This window comes from Lissotriton vulgaris, chromosome 7 (genome assembly GCF_964263255.1).
Source record: "Lissotriton vulgaris chromosome 7, aLisVul1.2, whole genome shotgun sequence".
In the NCBI taxonomy this organism is placed as follows: Eukaryota; Metazoa; Chordata; class Amphibia; order Caudata; family Salamandridae; genus Lissotriton; species Lissotriton vulgaris.
Window position 1 is genome coordinate 1,084,021,699 of NC_141695.1, and position 17,571 is coordinate 1,084,039,269.

The window sequence follows — 17,571 nt, forward strand, 5'->3', positions numbered from 1 at the left end:
GGATGTCACTGTGAATCGTGAACATTAATATGCTTGGTTACTCCCATTGCCCCCGTGATCTAGGAAAGGTACTTTAAGATCCGGAGGTGTGTGGTAAACCACAGCAAAGGAACAAAGAGCTAAGGAGGATCCTGCCTAAGAAAGGCAGCATGGGATACCTGCATCCGAACACGGACTTGTGCCCTTACCTATGCCCTGCTAGTACAGCCCAGACCCACATACACACCTCAAGCAAGGCAAGCAAAAATCTGATAAAAGACCTGAACTAAATCAAGACACTCCAAGTCAGCCTCTGAAAAAGTCACACTGTATAAAAAAGCATTTGATTCCTGAAAAGCAGTCATTTTGCTACCCCTTATCAATGCTTCGGTCAATTGATCTGCTGTGGACAGGCACATAGGTTGAATTCTGGAACAGATATGCAATTTCTTTTGGAAATTACTGGGATATTTGAGAATAGATCAGATTTGCAGTATGCTCAGTAGCCACTACCAGAAACAAAAACAGCAATTGCAAATTCTCCCCACTAACAATGGCTAAGAATATTCTCCTGCATGGAACTATTATCTGTAAGAGTGTTTTAGCTTAAAGTCATTTTCATTACATGCGACATCCAGTTCAAGGCTACACTCATTCTTTACTCCTATCCATTAGATTGTCTCTCCCAATGTCCTATTCAACGCAGCCAGAGCCCGTGGGAATCCCTGGAATCCAGCTCTACCAGTGGGGATAGGGGACATCCCTGAGGCACACTGAAATCCATCCATTCCCATTGAACTGGACCATACAGGATGTTGCCTTCATATTGCCCGCTGCAGGGGTTTCATTACGCAGGGTCACAGTGAAGTTACTTATCTTCAATAACCCTCTTTCTGGTAGAGACTATGTAACTGCAGATTCCTACCCTTTTGAATATTCTGTAGGAGTCAGACGGAATCCAGAAACTACTAAGCAGTACCTCGGTCTACACGGACAACGTTCTGCTACAGAAATGACATGTGGGACGAATATAGGTGTAACTCCCACGTGCTAACGTAAGTTGCTTTTGAGAATTTTTTTTCCCTCCAGACGCAGAGCCCCAACAGCATATTGGGTTTGACCAGTGTGCTGATTCCTAGACTTGGGATTTTACAAATGGGTAGAGACCAATTCACACAGAATGGAAGGGTCAGTGAGGAACTTGCATTTGGATAGAATTTCTGCCAGAAACAGCGTTACTGAAGGTAAGCAAGTTGTTTTTCTGATGGAGGCTTTCAACAGCAGATTTCTCACCATTTGAATATATACCAAAGCAGTAACTATTAGGAGGTGGGTATGTGAATTGGCTCAAACTAGGACACTGTGTAGGACCGAATGACAAAATGCTTTTCCAGCAAACCTGACTGTCCAGGCAGTAGTGCTTTGTGAATGTACGGAGAGATGCTCACGTAGCCGCCTAGCAGATGTCAAGGACTGGAACCCTGCAAGCCACCACAGTGATAGCAGCTTTGGGCCTGGAAGAATGGGCTTGCAGACCTTCTGGAGGCTACTTTTTGACCAACACAAAGCAGATCTTGAAACAGAGCACAATCCATAGGGAGATGGTACTCCTCTGCAGCCTTGCCTTTTTATCCCCAGTAAACCCCACAAATAGTGGAGTCCACCCGGTTAATATTGGCACGATCCAGGTAGAAACTTAACGCTCTTTTGGGGTTCAAGCAATGGAGTCTCTCCTCCTCCTTAAAGGGGTGAGGTGGAGCATAGAATACCAGCAGGGTGATGGTTTGACTGATGTGGAATTGCATCAATTTGTGCTGCACCAAACAAATTTATCTCAATAACAGTGTATACAGATTTTGTTGAGGAATGCCTGACTGCAAAGATGAGATCCACCACCTCCAGAGGAAGGTCAAAGGAGTTCTGCTGTTGTCACCGACTCCATGCACGAAGGTGGAGAATGCAAAGGCCCGGGTGTAGAAACCTTGCCTGTTGTTTAAACAGCAGGTTCTCCTGGACGGGCAGCCTGATCAGAAGACAGATGCTCAGGGCTATACGTTTTGGATACCATACACTCCATGCCCAAATTGGGGTCACTAGAATGACTTGGGCCAGTTGTTCCTGATCTTAAGACCTCTGGGCAGGAGAAGGAATATAGGAGTCCCAAATTCCCCTCCAAGCAAAAAGCATCCCCTAGTGAAAGGCCCCTTCGAAAATCCAATGCACAGAACTGCTGACATTGTGCTTGCATGTTTGGTGGCCAATAAATCGAGTCAAGTTTCTCCCCCTTCACAGAAGAGACCTTGCGCAACCTCCAGGTGAAACTACCATGCTGCAAGGTGTTGACTGCTGAGCTCATCTGTCCTAGCATTCAAAGGTATTGCCAGGTGGTTCATCAGGACGATCCATTGATGAGTCAGCACTTTTCAGAGGTGTAGTGCTTCCTGGCACAGGGTCCAGGACCCCATACCATCCTGCTTGTTGCAATAGCACATAGCGATGTTGTTGCCTGTAAGCATCTGCACCCTCCCTTTGATGGAATGAAGGAGCTCTTTCAATGGCAAGCAGAGGACCCTCTGCTCCAGGAGGATGATTGTGAGCCAAGCCTCAGTCAGAGATCAGAAGCGTCTGCTCTTCACCTCTCCCAGATTACCACGCCAGCCCTGGAGCGATGCATCGGCCTCCGCTGTCCAGTCTTGATGGGGCAGGGAGAGGGATCTGCTGTTCACCCAAGCACGGTGCAGTAACCACCACTGTAGATCTTTTGCAGTCTTGTGGTCAGAGAGGTCCCCTTGATGATGGGCACACTCCAGAGCATGCATATGCCACCTGGCATGCTGGACCAGCAATATGCAGGAGGCCAAAATTCCCAGTAGCCTAAGAGTCAACCTCAATGAAATCAGAGTCTAAAAGCTCAGAATCAAAGCCTGAATGTCCTGAACTCTCCTTTCCAGGGAAAGGGCACAAAATCAAACCATTTCCAGAGAATGGCTTTGATGAAGGGGAATGTCTGAGGAGTCAGATGTGACTTCGGGATGTTGTTAGCGAACCCCCTAAATAGGACAGGAGGTTTGCTGTACTCTGGAGGTGGCAGACAACTGCCTGGGGTGACCCCACCTTCAATAGCCAATCGTCGAGGTTGAACTCCTGACCTTTGGAAGTGTGCTTCTACAACCACCATAACCTTTGTGAACACCCGAGGGGAACTGGTGAGACCAAATGGGAGGACAGCTTACTGAAAATGCTCCATTCCCACCATGAACCACAACGAGATACTGCGATGGGCCTGGAGGGCAGGTATATGGAAATACGTGTTCTGCAGGTTCAATTCTACCACCCTTTGTCCGGGGTTGAGGGCAGCAAAACCTGGGCAAGTGTGAGCATCTTGAATATTTCCTGCCAGAGGAGGGCGTTATAAAAAAATGTGGGTCTACAGAAAGACAACCTCTGTCATTCTTGGGCACCAGAAAGTAGCAGGAATAGCAATCGCAATTTACTTTTTTCATGGCACCCTCTTGATAGCCCCTGTTGCCAAGAAAGTTGGTCCTCCGTCAGTTGGTCTGGGGACGATGGAAGGTGTAGGAGAGTGGTAATGAAAGGTAAAGTGTACCCCTTCCAGATTTTCTGTAGGACCCACCTGTCCTACTTAATGTTCTGCCAACCCAGCAAGAATCACTAGATCCTGTCTCCAAACAGGTGGCTGCGTTACGTTAATGGTAAGCTTGAGGGGTTTGGCAGGTGGCTGTGTAAGAGGTGGGGGAAGTTAGGTGGGGGGGCAGTAGATACTGCAGCACGTTGGCCCTGACAGCGGGGTCCATGGGAACTGGGGCCGTAAAACTGCTGTGCACCTGGCTATGGCTGAATTGGCTGTCTGTATACGGTACCTCTGCTGAGGCTGTGAAGGAACAGTAGGGCTGATGTTGGTGGGCAGATAAGCCTAGTGAGTGTGAAGTAACCTTACTTTTCTTGAACTGATCTGGAGCAAAATTAGCTTTCCCCAAAACAGGAAAGTTAAAGGGAATAGGATTTGACATCATCTGAGAAACCAGAGGACTGCATCCAGGTAAAGGGCAACGCTGGTGCAGACGGCTCAGCCAATCGACTTGGTGATGTCAAACCTACAATGAATTGTGAACTTGGCAGCATCACGCCCATCTGGCAGGCTTGGGCAAGGGCAGGTCGGAGGTCTTTTAAGACATCTGGAAAGACTTGCGCCACCGAGCATGGGAATAGCGGCCCAGGAGGCAGCTGGCATTCGTAGACCTGAGGGCCAAGCTGGTGGAGGAAAATACCCTCATCCCAAAAGTCTCCATTAGTTTTGACTTCCCACCAGTGGGGAGTAGTCAGGAAGGTATTTGGGTCTGTCCAACTTGTAGACCCCTTCACCACCAAGCTCTCAGGGGAGGGATGTAGAAATATAAAATGCAGGTGCTGCCAGGGAAGGGCATGGCAGTGGCGTCGCACAATCAGGTGATTGGCCAGGGCTCCAGACCGAGGTTTGGCTCCTAAAAGGGTAGGCGAAGGGCCTCATTGTAGAGCAGTAGATGTATGCCCTGGCTAAGCACCTCCATTAAGACACTGGCTGTGACCTCTAAGGTGGGGAGCTGAAGGTTACGAACTTTGGTACCCTATGCATGACTATGTTATAAGAACATTCTACCACCTGGCAGGGCCAGAGGGTGAGAGGCGGCCAGGCTCAGGAGAACTATCAAGACCAATTGCTTCTTGAAAGTCATCATAGCAATTTTGCTTCATGATATGGCTGCCCACTCTCATCACTCGCTTCTTAATCATTATTCGAATGCGTGCCAAATTACAAATGTAATGCATGTGTCCTTCCTTGTGTGGCGTCTCAAGGGAAGCAAAACTGGCCTTGGTCGAAGCTAGAACGCCACAAACTCAGACAGCACAATGGGCACCTCATCCCCAAGCAGTAATGGAGTTGGCATCGGCGCTGATGCTATGGGACCCGGCATGGCGGCGAAATCAAAATGGAAGCTGGCGGAGGCCCAGTTTTGGATTCTGAGGATCCAACTGTTGCTGAGGGCAAGCTCCAAGATCACACAAAAAGGCTTTCAGAAGGGATGGGTAAACAGTCAATTTTAAGGCGTTATAAATAAATATATTAAAGAAAAAAAGAATAATTAACTGCACATTGGAATAAAAATACTGCCCTTCGTTATTCATAAAGTGCATATCATCTTTGCTGCAATTAATCAAAGCAGGAGCTGGTGTAGGTTTCCATATATTCACTAGGGGAAAGCACTTATTAATAAAAAATGTCAAACACTAATCACAATGTTAAAACGTAAGGTGGAGGTACTCCAAACTAGTACCAAAGTGGAACACACGTTTGGTAGCTGCAGACCTACACTCGAGCAACCTCATCCCAAAAAGACGTCCCTTGCCTCATGTCACAAAAGGTAAGCTCCACCGCATGGTATTCCCTCATGCTAAACAGATGTCCTCCTCCAAACACCACCTGAAGCATCTGCTGCATGCAATATTTTTCACTGAACGCTTTTTGAATGTTTAAATTAGAATGCAAAATTAAAGCGAGAGTTTCTTTTTCTCAAATTAGCTGAAAAATGCCTCAGTAGTCTAGAATTCTACAACAGTGGAGTACAGGCATGAAGGAGAGAAGCACACAGCAATGCATACCTAAGCAAGAGGAGAGAAGGCAGCCACAAAAACTACGGGGAGAGCGGTTAATTTTGGTTAGTTTGGAGAGAAGGTGCCCTCGTATTTTCACTGGTGACGAGCATGCACGTAAGAGAGAGGCATGAACATACGCTGAGAAGCAAGTGGTGGAAGCAGACGGGAGAGTTTGTGATACACACCTGCATGGGCCGCACCAGTCCGTTTGTTGGCTGAGGCCAAAGCGAGCTCTGCATTTCTTAGGGGAGCCGGGCTCTGAACACAGAAGCATGCGTGGACGAGAGCAGGGGAGGCGAAGGCAGAGACACAAAAACAGAAGAAGGAAGAAAAGATGCAACACAAATTTAGCCACTTGAGAACAACAAAGAAACTTGCAAGCCGAAGTCAATGTCATCAGCACTGGGCAAATCCTATCTACAACTCTGAAATTAAAGAGTGGTTAGACACACCAAGAAAGAAACAAGGAAATCAATCTGAAACACCCAACAATCGCATGTATCTGGTTTCTTTACTTTGTGCGCTCTGACATCACACCGGAGTATGCTCCACGCGCCTTCATTATCTATTTGCGTAATTGTACGTAAAGTGTAAAAAGGCGGGGAACTTTAAATCCCTAAGGGTTTTCTGTAATGTATTGAACACATTTTCCAATATCCCAGAGTGACCTTGCATTTTATCCGTGACCAACTAGGTTGGCGTCAAGGCAAAATATAACTAGAAGGAATATCAAAAAGAATAATTTAGGCTATTTTTAGGGAGAAAACAAGCAAATGATTACGCCATCCACTGGATGGGAGCTGTGCCTCTCAGCTTTCAAAGTTCAAGATTTAAAAAATATCTTCAGTATGATGGTTTGGGGGAGCGACTAACTGCAGAGAACTTTTGCCTACAACTAATTCTACTTTGAGATTTAGTAATGTGACTGTAAGACCCGTTTTGAGGTGCCTCCAGGGCGTCCTACATACAGAGGTGTCACGATGAATCAATACAGGGCACTCTGGGAGGTTAGTGTCTTTTTCAATGCTGCTTGCCAGTTGGCTCGGATGCCCATGTCAAATGTTGCTACTGCCAAACAGCAGGATCAAAAAATAAAATGCACGAAAAGTATTCGCTTCACAGCACAGACTGTAGAGGCCCCTGGTCATTAACCTCTATATGACAAAATTAACTGGTGTGCAGCTTAATAACGGGACACTTTTACAAATTATTCGGTTTAATATCTTTGTATTGATGTTCAATCGAATTTCATAGACTTCCTGGGCTTACCATTAGCACTGGAGAAAACAAAGTTTACCATCTTGGACCAAACAACTGACTTATGGGACTATCAGGTCAGTAATCATCTCTGCGGTTATTGATTTGCAATCAGCGGTATCTGCAAATCAGCCGCCACATCCTGGCCTCCCATAGCCTATGAGGATTGGAAGGCAGAGAAGGAAGTAATCTAATCTAGCATGATATCAACCACAAGACCGTCCTCGAAGTATCCTGAAGGGATCCCTGCAAGGGTAGACATATTTGTATCTTGTGACTGCAGGCAAGCAGGAGTCATATTTTCTGTGAATTTCTATGCTTTTTTTTACAACTCCTTCAGCCAAAGTAACAAGGTTAAATTCAAAGCGTTTGAGGAATAATCCAGATGAAAGTCCTGTAGTTCTATTTCAAGATAGAGGATGTCTTGAGCAGTGTGGTAAATAAAGATGTTGACAAATCGTTTCATGCCAAAACGTACTTCTTTCTGTTGAGAATTACAGCTGCACACAAAAGACTATCTGCAAACGACTCCCGCTGCACAGATGTAACAAACCTTTTATCAATGATTGGCAGCCAGCACATCTTGTGACTAGTATGTCCGAGCGGGTCAAGGAGGATCCCTGTCTTGGAAGAGCTCATGAATGACTTCACAGGGCTAGTGACTAAATATAGCTAATAAACCTAGTAGTAAGCTATAAAAATAAGTATACCTGACCGCTTGTTTAAAAAAAAAAAATAAAAAAAAAAATGTAACCTATCATTTTATATTGGAAAGACTCCACTATCCAATAGGCACACACAGATTGTCAGTACATCATTTTGATGTACGTTGGGAGAAAAAAAATGGGCAAGAAAAAAAAGACAGTGACACTAATTATGTTAGATTAATGCTTCATATTTAATCAAAAGGTGTGTTCTGAGATCAACATAGTCCTTAAAACTGCAGACAATGCAGAAAACAATGCCAAAAGCTTGGAAATTAAGCTACTCTAAGATGTTTTAAACAAAATGTTTTGCTTCCAAGATATATTAATAATATAAGTGCATAGATGAAATCATGGCTATGGCAGAATATGACTCCGATCAGTATGCAGTCAAATAATTGTACTTTAAAGAATTAGTACCATCCAAAATTGGTACTTCAGAATGAGAACAGAAAAGAGCCCACTGCCTGTTTGACGCAACAATGTCTACTGGGCCGCCACTACGAACTGTTGGAAAGATTAAAGGACTGAAATCAGAAATATTCATTCTGCCCCCACAATGGGGACCATTGACTAAGTGCAGATTGGGCATGACTTCTAAAACACCACCTGGTGGGCGGTAAGTAGAGCTTGATGCCCTGCATGCTGTTTGGTCTGAATTAAAAAACATTGAGGACAGAGTCATCTATATTCCCAAACCTGTGTAACATGTCAACTCTTAGTTTTAAACTTTTATTTGAATCCTGACAGACAAGTCACTCCTTAACTTCAGATCTACCGCAACAGATTCACACAATCTACTTGAGCTCTACATTTCTGCTGATCAGATACCTCGGCCAACCAATTCCATCCAAAGTTATGGACTGGGTTGTATTGCTTTGTTGAGCATCCATCAAGGCTTTACAATATTACTTTCCATTTTTAACTGACCTCAAGTAAGTTTACACCTCATATGTTCTAATCTTCTCTGGATTCACCACACCCCCTCCTCAATCTTTGCTGGTTACTGCCCCTCCACCCCCGCCCCCTGCAGTGATCTACTCTCTGAACAAAACTTACTCTGGCAGTTTGGTAACCTAACACATTTAGGTTTTTCTAATGTTGCTGTTCCAGCTGTACACTTTATAAACTAATGACCCCTCTTTACACTCAAAATATCCAAAATCACTTTGTACCATTTTACAAACCCTAAAACAAAACATCCTAGGAAATCGAAGTAATTCAATCTTTGATGTTCAGTACAAGTTCAACTTTGATTGCACTTGATTTTCATCGTATGACAGGTCCACCAGTTTGTAAGCCATGCCACCATTAGTTGCATTCTGCTCACTGTTTTTAATCACTGGTCAACTCCTGCCATAGCAAAATGCATCCTTGAGAGGTGTATGAACTAAACATTTCACAGGCTCAGGAGTGATATTAAATATAGGGCATTACTGCCACTATACTAAATAGGAAGGTCGCTGACTTTTAAAAATGATGGCTTTGCCGCACCACTTATACCAGCTACAAAACCATTCCTTTCTGATATTGCATACATCTTTGCACATATGGATTCCATGCTTTTTTATAACAAGGGCTTCCCTTTGACTGCCTTCAACAAATGCTTCAGAGGTACATATAATGGATGGTGGTGGTGGCTGCAGACATCACCTCCGAGTGGGGGGATGACTCATGCAGTGATCCTGCCCTTCGCTCCCAAAAAGTGGGTTATGCAAGGGGTTTCAGATACCGTACCCACTATATGTCAAGTCAAGTAATTTGTATAGCGCGCTACATACCCGGAGGGTCTCAAGGCGCTTGAGGAGGGAGGGGAATTACTTGTCGAATATCCAGGTTTTAAGTTGCTTTCTGAATGCTAGGTGGTTTTGAGTGAGGCGGAGGTGAATGGGGAGAGAATTCCAGGTTTTAGCCGCCAGGTAGGAGAAGGATCTTCCTCCCATGGTGGTTTTGTTGATGCGTGGAAGAACAGCAAGGGCTTGGTTGGAAGAGCGTAGCTGGGGTGGGGGGGGGGTGTAGAAGGAGACTCGCGTGTTGAGGCATTCGGGTCCAAGTTCGTAAAGTGCTTTGTGTGCGTGGGTGAGGAGGCGGAATGTTATCCTCTTATTGACAGGGAGCCAATGGAGGTCTTTCAGGTGATTAGAAATGTGATCTTTACGCGGGATGTCTAGTATGAGTCTGGCTGATGCGTTCTGGATGCGTTGGAGTTTTTTCTGCAGTTTTGCGGTGGTGCCAGCGTAGAGGGTGTTTCCGTAGTCCAGGCGGCTTGTGACCAGTGCGTGGGTGACAGTTTTTCTAGTTTCGGTGGGGATCCAGCGAAATGTTTTTTTGAGCATGCGAAGAATATTGAAGCAAGATGATGAAACGGCGTTGACTTGTCTGGTCATCGAGAGTGAGGAGTCCAGGATGACGCCCAGGTTCCGTGCGTGGTCCGTCGGGATGGGTGCTTTTCCAAGGGCCGCTGGCCACCAAGAGTCGTCCCATGCGGAGGGGGGGGTACCTAAGATAAGGACTTCCGTTTTGTCTGAATTCAGTTTCAGACGGCTGAGCTTCATCCACTCTGCTACTTCTTTCATTCCTTGATGTAGGTTGGTTTTGGCGGTGTTAGGGTCATTGGTGAGTGAGAGGATCAGTTGAGTGTCGTCAGCGTAGGAGATGATGTTGAGGTTGTGTTGGCGAGCGATGGTCGCGAGGGGGCTCATGTATACGTTGAAGAGGGTGGGGCTGAGTGAGGATCCTTGTGGCACGCCACAGATGACTTCAGAGGCTTCTGACTTGAACGGTGGGAGGCGGACTCTCTGAGTTCTTCCGGCAAGGAACGAGGTGATCCATTCCAGAGCTTTTCCTTGTATTCCGATGTTTGAGGCGTTGTAACAGGGTGCTGTGACAGACTGTATCGAAGGCTGTGGAGAGGTCGAGGAGGATGAGGGCGACTGTCTCCATTGTCCAGTAGTTTTCGAATATCGTCTGTTGCTGCGATGAGTGCGGTCTCAGTGCTGTGCTTGGCTCGGAAGCCGGACTGTGAGGAGTCGAGGGAATTGTCGGTTTCGAGGAAGTCGGCGAGCTGGTTGTTGATTGCTTTCTCGATGACTTTGGCCGGGAAAGGAAGGAGCGAGATAGGGCGGTAGTTTTTGAGTTCGGTGGGGTCAGCTGTGGTTTTTTTTAGAAGGGCACTGAGTTCGGCGTGTTTCCAACTTTCCGGGAAGGTGGCGGAGTTGAGGGAGCAGTTGATGACGTCTCGGAGGTGTGGTGCTATGATGGAGTCCGCTTTGTTGAAGATGTGGTGAGGGCATTGGTCTGTGGGGGATCCTGAGTGGATGGAGTTCATCAGGCGGATGGTGTCCTCAGTGGAGATTGGGTTCCAGTCATTAAGGATGTTCAAGGGGGGTGAAGGTTCGGCAAAAGGTTGGGTGGGTTGGTCTTCGGGTTGGTTGTTGAAGCTGTTGTGGATGTCTGCTATTTTGTTGTAGAAGAACGAGGCTAAGGAGTCGCAGAGGGTTTGAGAGGAGGTGATGTCGTTGGAGTTGGCAGAGGGGTTGGTAAACTCTTTGAAGATGTTGAATAATTCCTTGCTGTTGTGGGCGTTGTTGTCTAGTCGGTCTTTGAAAGCGGCTTTCTTGGTTGTCCGGATCAGTTGGTGGTGTATGCGGGTGGCGTTTTTGAAGGCGTCCCTGGTGCTGGTGTTTGGGTCTTTTTTCCAGGCCTTCGAGGGAGCGACAGAGTTTCTTGGATTTCTTAAGCTCATCATTGAACCAGGGGGCGTTTGTTTCCTAGTTTGATTTGGCATTTTTTCAAGGGTGCTAGGTTGTCGGCGCTGTGGGTTAGCCATTGTGTGAGGTTGATGGCTGCTTGGTTAGGGTTCGACGAATAGGCTGGGGGGTTTTGAAGAAGCGATGTGGAGATCTGTTCGGTGGTGATTTTGTTCCAGTTTCTTCGCAGAGTGGGTTGAGGGTGGTTGTGGATTGTGGTCTTTTTGTAGGTGAAGTGAACACAGCTGTGGTCCGTCCAATGGAGAGCTGTGGTGCGACTGAAGGAGATGTGCTTGCTGGAGGTGAAGATAGGGTCGAGTGTGTGTCCTGCGCAGTGGGTGGGGGTGTTAACTACTTGTTGGAGTCAGAGGTTGGCGAGATTGTCCAGAAGGGTGGTGGTGTTGCTGTCGTTGTTCTTTTCCAGGTGAAAATTGAGGTCTCCCAGTAGGATGTAGTCCTCGGAGGGGAGGGCGTGAGGGGTGATGAAGTCAGTGATGTCTTCACAGAATTGTGCACGGGGTCCTGGTGGTCTGTAGAGGAGAGTGCCTCTGCGTGTTGTCTTGGGGTCAGTGTGGATCTGGAAGTGAAGGTGTTCGGCGCTAGCGAGGTTGACGTCTGCGCTGGTTGAGATGCGGATGGAATTCTTATGGACGATGGCGATGCCTCCTCCTGTTTGCTTGGTGCGGTCCTTTCGGATGATCTTGTAGTCTTCCGGGATGGCTATGGTGATGTCTGGAGCTGAGGAGGCGTTCATCCAGGTTTCTGTTAGGAAGGCGTCGTCCGGAGAAATGGTGTCTAGTAGGTTCCAAAGGTCGATGGCGTGTTTGTGGACCGAGCGGGTGTTGAGAAGGATGCATTTAAGGTGGTTGGTGTCCGATCTCCGTTTGGTGTTAGTAGATGTGGAGTTGGTCTTGGTGCCGTCATACTTGCAGGAGTTGCAAGTGAAGGGTCCATGGGTGTGTCCAGGTGCGGCTTGGGCGCAGTTGGGGAGTCGGCCGGGGTTTAGTGCTAAGAGGGTGGAGGCGTTGTATGTAATGCCGGAGGGGTGGGTGGTACGGGAACCAGGGGGTCTGGCGCTGGCCGCGGTCCAGGCGCGGACGGGCGTAGACGGGCTTACCTTTGGCGCACCTTCGGCGCAGCCGTAGCGCGTGGACGCTGCACGTTGGGTCATCAGCCTTAAATGGATAGTGGAGGGGGCGGAGTGTGGCAGGGGGAGCTGGGAGGCGGGAGCGTAGGGGGAGGGACGGGCTGCAGGCACAACAAAATGGACGGGGAGACAAAAATACAGGACCGGGAAATGCGAGCTGGCGCTGGGACACGGGCACAATAACAGTATGACTTAAGTGAAAGCAATGCACAGCGTTCCTAAATGCGATATGCAAATCAGGCTAAACAATGCGTAGAAATCACAGTTAAAGCAGAGTAATGCTGAGCGCTACGCAGACAGAGCGGGTGCAGATCCAATTACACATAGGGACTTGGAGGGAAGGACACAAATAGGGACTTGGAGTGGAAGCAAAATCTGAAAGGAGAAAACACACTTTGAGCTGGAAAGAGACTGCGTCAAGTCTCTGACCTGCGAGGATTTAAGTAACGGGACATCATAGGCACCATTATGAGACCTTTCATAAATGTACAAGATGAATATGACCTCCACTGACATCAGTTATTTCTCTACAGCTTTAACACACTCACCCCTCTGGATACAGGACCTGGTTGAACTCTCAGACTTCAGCAGACTAGAAGGATCACAAAATAACACAAACTTATCACTCCTCAGTTATAACCATCCCAGACTCCTACGATCAGCTGCACCGCTCCTGGCAAGAGGACTTAATATCACTGTCTAATGAAGACTGCTGGGAGGCAAGGGCATCACCACAAAACTGAGCCATCGCAGACCAATTTTGTTTAACCTAAATGAAATAGTGTTATCATACTTACCTTACCCATGCTAAGCTGTGGAAATAGTGTTACCACTTCTCCACTTTGCTTAAGATGTGCAACTCCTACTGGGGATTTCATCCGTAAACTATCGAGCTGCAATGTAATTGCTGGAAGAGGGGTGTGTACAGTCAAAGCTACAAGAGTGCTTGGCTACAAGAGTGCTTGGCTACAAGAGTGGTGCCTACCCTGGAGTTGGGTCCCACCCTAGAGATAGGTGACAGCTAAGTAGAAGTCGCACCCTGTAGATGTATGCAGGCCCTACGATTGTAGTGTGCACAATAGGGTTTTGTGGTAGTCAGTTCAACTATCTCCCCTGCTCCCTAAATGCCCCCTATGTGCTGCTCCTTTGATTCCCACTCACGTTCTGTAGAGTTTATGTTGAGGCCAAGTACTTCTGCCCAAGTTCAGATGAACATCCAATGAATGTAGCAGGAAGGACCTTTCTTTTGTCCATAGGCCTGGACCAAAACAATTCCAAAATATCGGTCTCTGATCATGCAAGAGCAACACTTGATCAATGAAGTGGTCAAAAAGCAAGGGGAAGTCTGCACACCTTATTCAGAGAAGAGGAGTGCCCTGACCAATAACCACATCCTGCACATTCCAGCAACAGCATCTGATTGCCTAGAGCTGTTTTACATGCCAAAACATAAATTAAGAGAGCTAGCTGTTCTCTACAGAGCTGTGGGCAGAACGTGTTCCCCCTAATGTTTGAGGTTAGCATGGAATCGGAGTAGACAATTGGAAGCAGGCCAACTACCCATGCCTGGATGTGAGCAGAATCTTTGCGCTTCTCCACTGATCACCTTTCATTTAACAAAGGTCTGCACACCTATATTAAAGGAAGGCAAGGACCAGAGTCAGAATCCTTGTCCATCTCTCTTTCGGGGCAAGGACTATGTCCCTAAAAGTGAGATCTATGATTCTGAGCCATGCTGACCATATGCCTTTGAATTGTCAGAGTCTGAGATCTAACCACATCTTGTGTACCATTAGGTTCTAGCATTGCTAAAACCAAGCCAGACTCAAAGAAGCTGAACCTCTTGAACGGCACGTTTGAGAAGAAACAAGTTTCTTACATGTAACAACAGTTTTGCAGATGGAATCTAGAAGCTCTTCTAGATTTACATGCTGTGCCCATATCCTGCCATTTAGTGGTTGGAGGTGGAAAGTGGTACTTGTTTCTGTTAAAACCAAACATATTGTGTGTGTGAAACCAGAACCCATAAGAGTAGACTTCTAAACCCTTTTGTGCATCTGCCCCTAATAAAGAAGGATTACAGGTCTGCGGCCGGTGTGTGGGACCCCACACAGCACTTTGGGTTGGTGGCTGATCTCAGTTTTGTGTTGGCACTGTGAACTGTGTTGGGCCTTGTGAGGCACAACCAACTATTTCTTAGCAGCAAGAGCAGAAGAGAAGTATTTGCATCACTGGCAAAGACTCCCAGGCAATACAAGGCCCTTCGAACGCTGCTCCAAACCGCGAAGGTGACTTTAAGATCCCCCTTTTCCACCCAATAGACTGCAGATTGCCTAAAAACTTACTGACGTTGGACTGTGGCAATCCCCGAAAAAAAGAGAGGGAGATTATCAACAGTAAGATACTAGTACATCTCACAAATACTCGAAGAACAGTCAGTTGTGCTTGGCTATGTTCACAAAGAATTGCAACTGAAAGAGCACCAGTGAGTTAGAGGGTGACATATGGTGTATGCTAGAATACTGTGATACTTGGCATTCATTATGCTCCATATGGTTCCTGGCTTCAGTGGTTGCAAGGACAATGACAACACCCGTCCTAAAGTTTACCCAGCTGCCCGAAGAAAACCCAACCCCAGCGAACGGGCATGACAACACAGAAAATGTGTTTCTTTTCCTTACATATAAGGAAGTCTTTTCACTTGGCTTATCTCTCAAACAGATGGAGTGACTTTCTACAGAACATCAGTCAGAACTATATAGCACCAGGGTGACTGTTCAAGATGCCAGGTCAAGAAGAACTAAAAGACCTAACAATTAACAGTTGTGCCCCAAATTTAAAAGTCAACCAGTATACGGCTTTTGTGCAGCAGGCATTTGGTCCTGAAAGTAAGAACAAGTTAAATTTTTTATTCCCTATAAGAATACCTACTTGAATCTTTAAATGGACTGAGCTTTTGTGATCACAGATCAATGAAGGTGACTGTGAAATTGATGGAACCAGTGTTTGCCAGCTAACTCAGCAGATACATCATAGAGACAAAGCGGCATCCCTGGATTTATTCTTATGATGCACATAATCCAACCAAACGCTCCCTGTATGTTTTTTTTTGTTTGGCATAGGCGAGTGTCACTACTCCCACACCTGTCTGAGTTGCCACACTTACTGTTTTGCTAAACTGTTCTTGCTTCTACACCGCATACCTGGCCCTCTTGCAGCCTAGTGCTCTACAACATTACATTCGCATTACAAGATGTGTACACCTGTTCTTAGGTATCAAATGCCTCCACTGAATAGACTCATGAAACCTGGCATGTACTGAATAAATGATTCTTAATAACTAGTCTATCAAATAGCGCTTCGTGCCCACATAACCACTTCAAAAGGATTACAAAGCATTATAGAGTGTTTTATCAAAATATTGATTTTTTTTTAAAACACAAAATTGACCTGCACTTACATGGGCTTTGCAGCCGACTACCTGCATATTGTCACAGTAACCAGTTGGGGATTTAATTGTTACATGGACAAGTCACAAAAGTAAATTTGGCCGCAAAATAAACTTACAAACAAATTTATATTTTCTACATCTACCAGGAATCTGAAAAGGGATTTCTGGCAGGCATACTCGCATTTAAGAGTGGATTTCCCCACCAGGAGTGTGGAGAATGCTGCACTCGTAAATTCCACTCAAGGGGTTGGGAGTGGGTGTTCGAGGAATGGTCCACCTTGGAAGTTGAGAAACACCCACAAAAAGGTACATTTGTGGTGACTCCCAAACTCCTATTTTTAAGTCCCCCTTCCCACTCTGGATGTGGTCAGAGGTTTTATCGAGACAAGCGTTGGAGCATTTCCCCTTCAAGGAGGCTCAATTTCCCTTATTCGATCTTCCCCATGGTTAATTCCAAAATGAACAGAGGCCTGTGAGAATAGACCCATAACATTACCAGAAGTGAGCCTGGAAAATCGTGCCTCACAGTTTTCCAGGCTTACTTCTAGGGATGTTTGGGAATTTGCAGACGTTTGCAGATCTTTCGTGAATCGGGCTCAATTGACCTATACTTCCCTGTGTATGCTTACCGTGACTACATGTTGGTAGCCGTATTTTGGAGCCGATATAAGAGCAGTTTGTTATCATTGGCCTTGATATTTTGACATACAACTCTTGAGCTGATGTTACCGGGTCCGAACTCACCGAGCATCTTGCCAACAGTATAATGGATCACATAACAGCTCATGTGTGATGTTGTCCTCAAAACCATCTGCCCAACAACTAACCGCAGAACCTCTGGTAACACCAATATGTGAAACTGATGTCTTTCATAACATTTTAGTCACTTAATATGTGCAAAATCAGAGTGCAGATCACAGTAGACTCACAAATTCTTACTGTACTTTTCTAAAAGAGAATAGTTTAACGGGCAGTATATAAGCAGCATGTATTCAATATTCTGCTTGTTGTTTAAAAAAAACAAAAAACAATTTTCTCCAAAAACAAGAGACCAATTGAAAAAGATATCAATGAACACAGGAAGATCTCTTCTGTTTAAGCCCAGACACACTGTGTCCATCGCAGTAAGATGTACCAACATGTCAAAGCCAGGCCCAGTGCTCTTATTACCTGGATTGGAGTCCTGCTGTTTTTCTCTTGTTCGTCTTTTCTTTTTGCCCTGTAGTGACAGAAAAATACATTGTCTTTCTTTTTTTAAAATTAATATGCAAATTTTCAATCATGCTGCGAGTTGAACGCTAAGAGCGTGACATGCAGAGAACGTGCATGAAGGTGCAGATCAAAGGGGGCCCTTACGAGACGCACAGGTGCCCAGCACAGACCTCTGTTTGGCACTGATCATTATTGAAAGAGTGGGAAACAGTCTGAAACACATGCTTTTAACTCGTCAAGAGATGTTATTCAATCAGCGGTGACAGCTTAGTTATTGGCACGCTATATTTTAAATCAGAAATGTTAGCCTGCTGGACGTACAAGTTTACCCAACTTCTCTTCAACCTGCCAGATAAGTGTGCTCCAGATTACAGCCAGGGTGCACAATCTTATCACGAGGGTCTACTCTGCCTTCATTTC

General features: G+C 46.0%; 1 protein-coding gene across 3 annotated transcripts in view; it reads right to left on the minus strand.

Annotated features, from left to right (window-relative positions):
• TCF7 (transcription factor 7) overlaps positions 1-17,571 on the minus strand; it is a 323,065-nt gene that overhangs the window by 8,952 nt on the left and 296,542 nt on the right. For all 3 annotated transcript variants that reach the window (XM_086931528.1, XM_086931529.1, XM_086931530.1), the window contains 2 exons: positions 17,110-17,158; positions 5,817-5,889 (listed from right to left, as the gene is read on the minus strand). In XM_086931528.1, the coding sequence (XP_086787654.1) occupies positions 5,817-5,889; positions 17,110-17,158 (122 nt within the window). The remainder of the gene's footprint in view (positions 1-5,816; positions 5,890-17,109; positions 17,159-17,571) is intronic.